Below are 12,630 nucleotides of genomic sequence, written 5' to 3' on the forward strand. Positions count from 1 at the left end.
CAAAATAAAACATTTGGGGAAAATGCTGAGAATACTATCAAAAATAAAATCAAAAAATCTTTTGAAATGTACATTTCAATATTGCTGTTGGCCTTTTCCCCTCCCAAACCCACTGCATGGTACTTTCCACCACCTTGTTCATCTTGTAAAGCCACTGCATTTCAATCAGACTTGTGTTTTAAAGTTGAAAGGCACAGTCCCCCCTCCCAAACACTACTATTTGCTCTAATTGGCCAACCATCACAAGGGTGTTCGTTTTTATTTGCCTCTACAGTGCCACAATGCTCTTCAGAAGCTAAAGCAAATAAAATTATACTTCATAATTGGTACATGTAATTCCTTGAGATCAACAATCAGAGATTTTTATCTGGGAAAATTTGAGGTAATAAGGAAGTAGCAGAAGTTGCAAAAGTAGTCTTGCTTTAATCCTTTCAGAATTGCCAAGTATCTAGTAAGATCTAGCTAATTTTTATTGCCCTGAAGGTGGTTAGAATTTAGCCCTTCTCTTAAATTTCTATTACGTTCAGATGGAAATTAAGAAAAAGGGACTTAACGATTTTTATGAGTCAATGAACCTGGGTATATACCCAAGAGAAATGAAAATATATGGCTACACAAAATCTTGCACATGGCTGTTCACAGCAGCATTCTTTGTAACAGCCAAAAGGTAGGAACAACCCAAATGTCTGTCAGCTGATGGATAAGCAAAATGTGGTATATCCACACAATGGAATATCAACCATAAAAAGGACCAAAGTACTGATTCATGGTACAACACAGAGGGATCCTGAAAACATTATGCTGTTAAGAGTTAAGCACCAAGGTCACATAAGGCGTGATCCTATTTATCTGAAGTGCAGAGAATAGGCAAATCCATAGGGACAAAGATTAGTGTTTGCCTGAGGTTGGGGACACAGGGATCAGAAGTAGGTTCTTTTGGGGTGATGAAGATGTTCTGGAATTAGGTGCTGGAAATGTAAAACTTCATGAATTTACTAAAAAACCACCAAATTGTGAACTTTAAATACCATGCTCTGTGAATTATATCTCAATTTTTTTAAAAAGTTAATGAAAAGCTATTTTCTATTTGGTCTCTTTTTCAGGAACAGTCAAGGGGGAGCGCCAAGGGGCATGCTGGATTTGATTGCATCTTTGATCTCCCGTGAAGAGAAGCCCCAAACTTGTGGGGTGCCCTCCATCCTCCCCTCCCCACATGAGCACCACTGTCAGCCTTGGCATTTGGAGGGCCAGTCTCACATACACCGCATTCCCACCACCGCCAGAATCCCAGTACTTCCTCCAAGACGAATCCCCAAATCTCATACTCCATCTCGTCTTCACTTTCTTCATTGTACTTGCCATCTTTTAGTCCTCTCCCTCCAAAATTTGGTTTTGTTCATTGATTTATCTCAGCTGCACAAAACAGTGCGTGGCTAACAGCAGATATTCAACAGATCTCTGGTGAATGAATGAATTTGGAAAAATTATACAGAAATTTGCATGAGGTGTTATTTTTAAAAGATGAAGCTCCATGAAGGTACCCAGTGGCCTAGTGGTTAGGATTCAGAGCTTTCACTGGAGGCCCAGGATCAATCCCTGGTGGGAGAATGATCCCACATGACGTGTGGCATGACCAAAAAAATAAGTAAAAAAAAAGAAGAAGAAGATCTTTTAAAAATTAAAAATAAATAAAATTTAAAAGTGAATCTCCATGCTTCAAAATGTGTTTATCTCCCATAAAAAAAATCTTTCCCCTCCATTTAAATATGTACCTGATCTTTAAGAAATCTTGCATAAATTGTATTTTATTATAGACAATCAAATTTAACAAATCTTTATAGGCAAAAACATTTAGGCATTATAAACACAAAAATTTCAATACACAAAACAACACAGAGTCTTATTTTGGGACTATGTGGTTATGCTGTGCTACCTTTATAATTCCTTATCCAGAGTCCAAAAACGTAGGCAGGCCCTAAAAATGTAGCAGAAGCATTTCCGCACACTGGTATCCATAATCTAGCCTGTGCAGAAGTGTTTCCACTAGATTCATAGAGTACTCTTTGGAAGAAAAAGGCGAGGACTGGTCACCTGGTTGCCCTTCGGACCTTCTGCAACTCTTCAATGGGCTTCCATTCTTGGTTGATTGTTACAAGCTTTAAAAAGTAAATAAAACAAAATTAAAATGTTTTGTTAGGATCTGTCCATCCTCAGGTCTCCTTTTCATATCTGTACATAGTTCCCTCTGGAAAAAGTATCACCATAACATTTGCAGCCAAAGAATCACCTCTTCCCATCTCTAATTAAAACAGTAACATGTACTGGTTCTATCCCTCTAAATAAAGTCTTTGGGTTCCTGAGTGTTACAGGATTAGCGAGAAAGATTATATACATATACCCCATTTTCACTTAACAGGTTCTAGATTTTTTTATTTCCTATGATTTTATGTGGACTATAAAGTTCAAAAAGTGTATCTGTTCCATGTGAGTGGCTATATAATGTTCCTAGCACAGAGCTAGGCACTTAAAATTTCCTCACTATATTTACTCAACAAAGGTACAAATGATCCAAGTTACATAATAAGGGGAAAGACGGAGAGCTGAGGACAAGTCTTGACTTCTAAAGAACTCACATTCAGAGATTCTCATTTATTTGCACAGGTTTTCTATTCCCCCAGGAACAGGGAGATGTAGGTAACTTTAAAGATCCTAGACGCCCTTCTCTAAGTCAAGCTGTGTCATTAGAATGCTTTGTTTAAACACAAACACACACACACGTAACTTTTGGGAGACAATTTTAAGTCGTGTTCATTCCAACAGACTACATGTTTACTTCCAAAATATTTAAAATGTAAAAAAGTCTTTTCAATATTCTTTAAAATCTACTCATTTGGATGAGTGGATATTAGCTAATTTTGCTTACAGAGAATGCCACTGCTGTTTTTAGGAGTTCCTGTTATTTATCACAATAGACCTTATATTAACTTTTGATAAACAGTGGATAAAATGAGATTATGCATAAACAGACTCATAGATTTCAAAAACAAAATTATGGTTACCAAAGGGGAAAGAGGGGGAAAGGGCTAAAACAGAAGTCTGGGACTGACATATATACACTTCTTTATATAAAATAGATAAACAACAAGGACCTATGTATGGCACGGGAAGTTCTACTCAGTATTCTGTAATAACCTATATGGGAAAAGAATTGGAAAAAGAATGGATATATGTATGTATGTGGATATATGTATTTATACAACTGAATTACTTTGCTGTACACCTGAAACTATTGTAATAGAACACTGGAAATCAACTATGCTCCAACATAAAATAAAAATTAAGTTAAAAAAGGGGATGATGTATCACAATAATGATAAAAGTTAATTATCTGAGTGCTTACTATGGGCCAGACACCATGCTAAAGGGCTTTGTCTATTTTATCTTCTTTAAGCCTCTAATCTCTGAGGCAGGGCCTAATATTACTGTGCCCATTTTATAGATTCTGAGAACCTCAGAGAGACCAAGTTGTCTAAAATCACCTGTGAATAACAGAGCAAGGATGTGAACTAGATCTCCACAATCCTACAGCACTCTCTTTTAACACTACACTAAAAGGCGCCCTAAACATGAAAGGTATTACATCTGTTCTGCAGACAAAGGTGCTAAGGTTTGGGCTAAGTATAAATCACATTTTAATGTAGCAATACCTTTGTAGGTACAGTAGGATCCACAGTTTCCCAAGGTTCTGGATTTCTTTTTCGATCAAGGCTAAAAGAAAAAGAAAGCTGATTAAACATTAAAGTGCATTTAAACCAACTCTGATATTGAGTTTATACTACTCTAGGGACAGACTCAGAGTGCATACTCAGGCATTCATTGCTAACTGAAATTGATGGAACAGTTCTTTAAAAAGCTTCACAGTTTGGCTCACACATTAAGGATCAATTCCTCTGCAGGGTAAAAGGTCTGTAGTGCCTTTATGGGGCTAGACTGGAAAATGTTTTCATAAGCTGAGAGCAATCAGAGCAGAAGTGCCAGGCTAAGAGCAAGCAAATTAAGCTCTTGCCCCAGTTTCTGGGAGGGGCAGAAGGGCTCAGCTTGAACCCTGTAGGTGGTAAACTGCCAGAACCTCCCATTACTGCCTATGGAGCTCTGCACCGGGCCAAGACGAGTTTCAGTTTTTCTGTTCCTTATATTCCAGGACGGAGAATGCAATGGCACCCCACCCCAGTACTCTTGTCTGGAAAATCCCATGGACGGAGGAGCCTGGGAGGCTGCAGTCCACGGGGTCGCTTAGAGTAGGTGACTGAGCGACTTCACTTTCACTTTTCATTTTCATGCATTGGAGAAGGCAATGGCAACCCACTCCAGTGTTCTTGCCTGGAGAATCCTAGGGACCGGGGAGCCTGGTGGGCTGCCATCTATGGGGTGGCACAGAGTCAGACACGACTCAAGTGACTTAGCAGCAGCAGCAGTATATTCCAGGATACATGGTATTTTACCTTATATCCAGGGCTGAAATTAGGTTTATTGTAGACAACTGCATCAGTCAACTTTACCACATTAGGAAAGACCTTTCTAGTAAACTGACATTTTAAAATGTCATTAAAATGATGATTTAAGATTGATAATACATATCCCAAAAGACTATCCAAGAACTTTACATTTCAAAATGTATGTTTTAAAAAAAACAACTTTATTTTGCTTCAGGAGAAGAGGAGGATGAAAGGTTGAAATGGATGAAAGGATATTTAGATACAAGAAACAAACTTATTCCATCAATATCATCATTTAATAGCCTTCTGAAACCTGGATGCTTTCTGGCCCTGACTCCCAATTCACAATTCGACATTCTTATTCTCTGGGAAAAACCAGGAAACTGATACCATGCATTTCATAAACTGAAGGTCAACCTAACACTACTAAAAACGTTTCAATAAATGATGAATGCTTACTTACATCACATCGGATTTTCGAAGGGAATACACAGCGAATGATGAAGCTCCAACCGCTGCCACGGTCATGAAAAACACCAAAGGAATAAGCTAACAGAGAATAAAATATTCTGATGTTTCAATGCGAAACACTTGAAATAGAATAGCTCTATATCATTTTATATTTTCTCCAAATCGGCACCATCTGTTCATTTTTAAAAGTTAATCTTTTTAGTCACAATTTTCAATTGCTTTAAAAACTTACTTCCTTCTTTTTCATCAGGAGTTGGAAAAAGCCCATGATGACTTAAGAGTAGAATCCAAATCTATAGTGGGGAAAAAATCCAAGATATTGATCAAAACTCAGGTATTAGGACTCAACCTGGTAGGCGCCAAACCGGCTAACGTATCCCAAAGCCAGCCTCGAGCCAGATGATCAGCGCCTTCAACCGAGGGAGGCTCACCTGGGGGATCCGGAGGGACCTCACGAGCGGACGATGCCAACGCCCAGAACCGAATCCTGACCTCAACCCCAGCGGCTTATATACCAGCCCCGCCCGCTCCGGAAGGCCGGCCGGAGCGTTCTGATCACGCGGGACGCGCGGGGGCCGTGCGGGGCTTGACTTGCTTTCCCTGCCGGGTGCCCGGCAACTGGGCGCCCCCTGCAGGACTCCGTGTCCTCAGTCGCCGAGCAACCGGACGCGAGCGCCCCCTGCCGCCCGCCACGGTTCTCAACCTCCGCTCGGAGCGAGCCGAGGCTGACCGTTAGCGCCCCTGCAACTGAGAACCAGGAGAGCTCGGATAGCCAAAACTGGTGAAAAGCAGCCCCTCTAAAAGGAGATCCGGAAAAGGAGCCGCAGAAACGGGGGTCCCATGGGAGGCTCCTTGGTGCAGGCAAGTAAATTAGAATCCAAGTCACATTAAAAGCTCCAAAAATGGGATGTGGCACACATGTAAACTGTAAAGTTCCTTTCAGAATAATTCCTTATTGTCTTGATTTTTTAACCATTAAAAAAAAAATGTGAGGGAGAAGAAACAAAAAGAATCAACTGGAGAGATTTCCAAGAGAAGATTTCTTAGACGACCCTGGAGGCTAGCTTTGTCTTGTCCGGTTTTAACTCACCCCTAAGCTAGCAGACAAGCCTTGAACGGAACATGCAGGCGGCTGCAGAATCACGGGAATAATAATTAAATCATAATCTGTGTGCCAGACGCTGTACAAGAATCTTTTCGACATTTTCTCAAGTTTTTTAGGCTCAGAGATGCTCTAGTCATATAGCCAGTAAGTGGTGGAGATGCAATCAGAGCCCAGTTCTGTCTGACAATATCACTGTTGTTTCTGCACCCCACTCTTAGCAACTGAAATTAAGACAAGAGTGCAAGCTCAGTTATTTAAAAAGTTATTTTAAAAAAATTATTTTAAAACTGTTTGAAGTTCAAGCTATATATAAGTTAATGTAAAATCGAAAACAGTGTTCTGTGAAGGGCCAGATCCAGCTCTGTTACCTGGTTTTAGTTCTAGTCATGGACTTTGCATTCAAACTGACCTGAGTTCAGGTCAGTTGGCCACCCCTGCCACACTTTATTAGCTGACTGACTTCAAGGAAACTGCTTAGGCTTTATGGCTCTTATAAAATAGGGACAAACCTAGCTCAGCAGGGAATTGGAAAAAATGGTAGACTGTATGCCAAGAATATAGCATTCTGTTTTGCCTGAGGTAGGCGTTCAATCAATAGTAATTGTTATTTGCAAATAATTGTTTTACATATGGCAGAACATAAATATAACTTCTAACCCAGTTACTACCACCTAATTCTTCCTGTGTAATCCAAGTTGTAACTGGAGATGTGTGTTGATTACTTCAAAGAAAATTAAAACTTTTTTGTAGTTTGTATTCACAACAAACTATGGAAAATTCTTAAAGAGATGGGAATACCAGACCACCTGACCTGCCTCCTGAGAAATCTGCATGCATGTCAAGAAGCAAGTTAGAACTGGACATGCAACAACAGACTGGTTCCAAATCAGGAAAGGAGTACATCAAGGCTGTATATTGTCACCCTGCCTACTTAACTGACACAGTACATCAAGCAAAATGCCAGGCTGGATGAAGCACAAGTGGGAATCAAGATTGCCAGCAGAAATATCAATAACCTCAGATATGCAGATGACACCACCCCTATGGCAGAAAGTAAAGAACTAAAGAGCCTCTTGATGAAAGTGAAAGAGGACAGTAAAAAAGTTGGCTTAAAACTCAACATTCAGAAAAAGAAGCTCATGCCAGCCATCCAGTCCCATCACTTCATGGCAAATAGATGGGGAAACAATTGAAACAGTGAACTTTTTTTTTTTTTTGGTTCCAAAATCATTGCAGCTGGTGACTGCAGCCATGAAATTAAAAGACACTTGCTCCTTGGAAGTAAAGCTATGACCAACCTAGACAGCACATTAAAAAGCAGAGACATTGCTTTACCAACAAAGGTCCATCTAGTCAAAGCTATGGTTTTTCCAGTAGTAACATATGGATCTGAGAGTTGGACTATGAAGAAAGCTGGACGCTAAAAATTGATGCTTTTGAACTGTGGTGTTGGAGAAGACTCTTGAGAGTTCCTTGGACTGCAAGGAGATCCAACCAGTCCATCTGAAAAGAAATCAGTCCTGAATATTAATTGGAAGGACTGACGCCGGAGCTGAAACTCTAGTACTCTGGTCATCTGATGAGAATAACTGACTCCTTTGAAAAGACCCTGATGCTAGGAAAGATTGAAGGCAGGAGGAGAAGGGGACGACAGAGGATGAGATGGTTGGATGGCCTCACTGACTTGATGGACATGAGTTTGAACAAGCTCCAGGAATTGGTGATGAACAGGGAAGCCTGGTGTGCTGCAGTCCATGGGGTCACAAAGAGTCAGACACAACTAAGTGACTGAACTGAACAATTTGTATTGAACAGAATCAAAGAAGCCTTTTAATGCTCCTTCTGCAGAATTTCTAAAGCTTGTCAGAAGGTTCTAAGAAAAGTCTCATTTTAATTAAAGATAAATTGTTTATAGGATGAAAGGAGGAGAAAAAAGAAATCCTATAGGAATCCATCATGACCCACAAGTTAAAATTAAAATGTGTAGCCCTTGGGAATTCCCTGGTGGCTCAGAGATTAAGACTCTGAGATTCCACTGCTGGGAACCTGGGTTTGATCCTTGGTGGGGGAACTAGGATCCCACAAGCCAAATTAAACTCAGAGCCCTGCTTTGCCAAAGTCGTTGCTTTTCAAAATGCAGTTTTGTGTAACAGTAGCCTAGGCACTATTCTGGGAATGGGGCATGGTAAATCACGTTTCTTCCAATTTACTTTCCATGGGTAAGTAATTTCCATGTAATTCTTACGTGATTTGGTGCCAAAGACAGGTGATTAATTCTGACTAAGGGGCTCTGAAAAATCTTACCAAAGGTGAGGATATTTATTTGAATATAAACAAACCAACTGTAAAAAGACATTTTGGGAGCAATTAGAGAAACGTAAATACAGACCAGAGATGAAATATTAAAGGAGTACTGTTGATTTTCTCAGGTGTGATAATGGTATTATGGGCTTTTTTTAAAAGCACATTTTTAAAGAGATTAAGAAATATGATGTATGGGATTTACCGTAAAATACTTCAGTTAGAAAACAAATGAAGCAAATTTAGCAAAATACTATTTAATCTAGCTTATAGATATGTGGGAGTTTGTCATATTACTAAATGTTTGGAAATGTTTAGATTAAAATGTTTTAAAAATGTATAAATTGTATATAGTATTAAAAAATAAAATTCAACGGAGTCAATTTTAAGACCTAATTGACTTTATTCAATAGTTGATGAACTAGAAAGGTGTTCCAAGGGGTAGTACAAACAGAAAGCTTTTATAAAGACAGAAAGGTGGGGCAAGAAGGTATTAGCTGTAACCCAGACTTGCAGGGGCATGAAACCACAGCTACTTGGTTCCCACTCTAGGAATCTAACTTAGATTTTAGGCAGCCCAGCTTGGGCTTTGTAAGAAAAATCAAATATTTTTTCATTGAACATCTTCATTATTCCTTCATGCCCATCCTTCAGTGGCTGACTGTTACCAGGGTTAGCAAATACGGATTTGCTAAATTTCATACGGTCTGTTGTTGCTCAGTTGCACCGTTGTGTCCGACTCTGCAACTCCACGGACTACAGCAGGCCAGGCTTCCCTGTTCTTCACCATCTCCAGGAGGTTGCTCAAACTCATGTCTGCTGAGTCAATGAAGCCATCCAACTATCTCATCCTTTTTTGCCCCCTTCTTCTCTGCCCTCAATCTTTCCCAGCACCAAGGTCTTTTCTAATGAGTCGGCTCTCTGCATCAGGTGGCCACAAGATTGGAGTTTTAGCTTCAGTATCAGTCGTTCCAATGCATATTCAGGATTGATTTCCTTTAGGATTGACTGGTTTGATCTCCTTACTGTCCAAGGGACTCTCAAGTGTCTTCTCCAGCACCACAACTCAAAAGCATCAGTTCTTTGGTGCTCAGCCTTCTTTATGGTCCAACTCTCACATCCGTACGTATTGTTTAATGCTGTAATGTGGCTCAGAAAGGAGTTAGAGTTTAATGTAATGCCGTTCAAGAAATAGAGGGGAAAAATAGAATGGGAAAGACTAGAGATCTCTTCAAGAAAATTAGATACCAAGGGAACATTTCATGCAAAGCAATAAAGGACAGAAATGGTATGGACCTAAAAGAAGCAGAAGATATTAAGAAGAGGTGGCAAGAATACACAGAGGAACTATACAAAAAAGATCTTTACAACCCAATCACCATAGTGTGATCCCTCACCTAGAGCCAGACATCCTGGAATGCGAAGTGGGCCTTAGGAAGCATCACTAAAAACAAAGCTAGTGGAGGTGATGGAATTCCAGTTGAACTCTATTTCAAGTCCTAAAAGATGATGCTGTGAAAATGCTGCACTCAAATATGCCAGCAAATTTGGAAACTCAGCAGTGGCCACAGGACTGGGAAAGGTCAGTTTTCATTTCAATCCCAAAGAAAGGCAATGCCAAAGAATGCTTAAACTACTGCACAGTTGCACTCATCTCACACACTAGTAAAGTAATGCTCAAAATTCTCCAAGCCAGGCTTCAACAGTCCATGAACTGTGAAATTCCAAATGTTCAAGCTGGATTTTGAAAAGGTAGAGGAACCAGAGATCAAATTGCCAACATGCCGTTGGATCATTGAAAAAGCAAGAGAGTTCCATAAAGACTTCTGCTTTATTGACTATGCCAAAGACTGTGACTATGTGGACCACAACAAACTCTATAAAATTCTTAAAGAGATGGGACTACCAGACCACCTGACCTGCCTCTTGAGAAATCTGTATGCAGGTCAGGAATCAACAGTTAGAACTGGACATGGAACAACAGACTGGTTCCAAATAGGGAAAGGAATATGTCAAGGCTGTATATTGTCACTGTGCTTATTTAACTTATATGCAGAATACATCATGAGAAACGCTGGGCTGGATGAAGCACAGCTGGAATATTGCCAGGAGAAATATCAATAACCTCAGATATGCAGATGACACCACCCTTATGGCAGAAAGTGAAGAACTAAAGAGCCTCTTGATGAAAGTGAAAGAGAGTGAAAAAGTTGGCTTAAAGCTCAACATTCAGAAAACTAAGATCATGGCATCTGGTCCCATCACTACATGGCAAATAGGTGGGGAAATGGTGGAAACAGACTTTATTTTGGGGGGCTCCAAAATCACTGCAGATGGTGAATGTAGCCATGAAATTAAAAGACACTTGCTTCTTGGAAGAAAAGTTATGACCAACCTCAGTTCAGTTGCTCAGTCGTGTCCGACTCTTTGCGACCCCATGAATCGCAGCACGCCAGGCCTGTCCATCACCAACTCCCGGAGTTCACCCAGACTCACGTCCATCGAGTCAGTGATGCCATCCAGCCATCTCATCCTCTGTCGTCCCCTTCTCCTCCTGCCCCCAATCCCTCCCAGCATCAGTCTTTTCCAGTGAGTCAACTCTTCGCGTGAGGTGGCCAAAGTACTGGAGTTTCAGCTTTAGCATCATTCCTTCCAAAGAAATCCCAGGGCTGATCTCCTTCAGAATGGACTGGTTGGATCTTCTTGCAGTCCAAGGGACTCTCAAGAGTCTTCTCCAACACCACAGTTCAAAAGCATCAATTCTTCGGTGCTCAGCCTTCTTTACAGTCCAACTCTCACATCCATACGTGACCACAGGAAAAACCATAGCCTTGGCTAGATGGACCTTTGCTGGCAAAGTAATGTCTCTGCTTTTGAATATGCTATCTAGACATTGCCAACAAAGGTCCGTCTAGTCAAGGCTATGGTTTTTCCAAGAGTCATGTATGGATATGAGAGTTGGAATATAAAGAAAGCTGCCGAAGAATTGATGCTTTTGAACTGTGGTGTTGGAGAAGACTCTTGAGAGTCCCTTGGACTGCAAGGAGATCCAACCAGTCCATCCTAAAGGAAATCAGTCCTGAATATTCATTGGAAGGACTGATGCTGAAGCTGAAACTCCAATACTTTGGCCAACTGATGCAAAGAACTGGTTCATTAGAAAAGACCCTGATGCTGGGAAAGATTGAAAGCAGGAGAAGGGGATGATAGAGGATGAGATGGTTGGATGGTATCACCGACTCAATGGACATGAGTTTGAGTAAATTCCAGGATTTGACCTTGGACAGGGAAGCCTGGCCTGCTGAAGTCCATGGGGTTGCAAAGAGTCAGACACGACTGAGTGACTGAACTAAACTGTTCACACTTCCCAGGTACTTAGAAGCATAAGTGTTTTCTCACCAATTAAGAACACAGCTTTTGGAAGTTTCCCAGAGCAAACCTTCAATCACACTGAAACTGAGTCAAAGAACACCTTAATCTGACTTCATCATTTACATCAGTGAGAGAAGAAACATGGATTTTGTCTTCAAGAATTTTGAAGCTTCCAGAAATTCTCTTGAGAAGTTATAAAAAGACAATTTCAAAGCAAAACTCAAGCTTCTAACCAAAGTGTGTGTACCAAATTTCTAGGCTGACCACTGGAAACTTCCTCTAGGAAAAAACAAAAAGGGCCCGCAGCTAGAAGAGGTAAGGGGTTCAGGCTAGAGTGCCTTAGACCTAGAGACGGCAAAGGCCTAATAGCTGCCTTGTCCTATAAAATCAACAACTGACACAACGTGAACGAAAATAATTAGAATTCTAATAAAGTTTCTAGGTATTTTCCCTACTACTCTAAAGCATGTCACTTTGTTAGAATAATTATAATTTTTTAAGTAAACTACTTTATCTATCCTAATATAGCAAAACAATGACATCAACATGTAATCAATGACAAATTAATAAATCACTTAACAGCTTTTTTCATGCTGAGTCTGAATTCTAGTGTACATTTTTACTTATGGCGCATTTTGATTTGGATGTTAAATTTTCATCAGAAACCTTTGACCTTCATTTTGTTGTTCAGTTGTTAAGTCATGTCCGACTCTTTGCGACCCCATGGACTGCAGCACGCCAGGCTTCCCTGTCCCTGTCCTTCCCTGTCCTCCCTATCTCCCAGTTTGCTCAAACTCATGTCCATTGAGTCAGTGATGCCATCTAACCATCTCATCCTCTGTCGCCCCCTTCTCCTCCTGCCTTCAATCTTTTCCAGCATCAGGA

At 40.4% G+C, this 12,630-nt stretch overlaps 1 protein-coding gene across 1 annotated transcript; it reads right to left on the reverse strand.

The window, feature by feature from the left end:
* Positions 1 to 1,787: 1,787 nt before the first annotated feature.
* C10H15orf48 (chromosome 10 C15orf48 homolog) lies at positions 1,788 to 5,618 on the reverse strand. Its single transcript, XM_061428885.1, has 5 exons — positions 5,399 to 5,618; positions 5,200 to 5,260; positions 4,960 to 5,045; positions 3,708 to 3,768; positions 1,788 to 2,156 (listed from the first exon to the last, which is right to left on the reverse strand). The coding sequence occupies exons 2-5, from the start codon at positions 5,233 to 5,235 to the stop codon at positions 2,088 to 2,090; spliced, it is 252 nt and encodes an 83-aa protein (XP_061284869.1). The 5' UTR covers positions 5,236 to 5,260; positions 5,399 to 5,618; the 3' UTR covers positions 1,788 to 2,087.
* Positions 5,619 to 12,630: the final 7,012 nt, after the last annotated feature.

Source organism: Bos javanicus, chromosome 10, assembly GCF_032452875.1.
Source record: "Bos javanicus breed banteng chromosome 10, ARS-OSU_banteng_1.0, whole genome shotgun sequence".
In the NCBI taxonomy this organism is placed as follows: Eukaryota; Metazoa; Chordata; class Mammalia; order Artiodactyla; family Bovidae; genus Bos; species Bos javanicus.

Bases quoted from the DNA above. Each gene is read 5' to 3' on its own strand.
- C10H15orf48 (XM_061428885.1), bottom strand. From the start codon at position 5,235: ATGGGCTTTTTCCAACTCCTGATGAAAAAGAAGGAA. The intron at 5,046-5,199 runs GTAAGTTTTTAA...ATTCTCTGTTAG, and splicing joins TCCTGATGAAAAAGAAGGAA to CTTATTCCTTTGGTGTTTTT. The intron at 2,157-3,707 runs GTATTGCTACAT...TACTTTTTAAAG, and splicing joins ATCCTACTGTACCTACAAAG to CTTGTAACAATCAACCAAGA.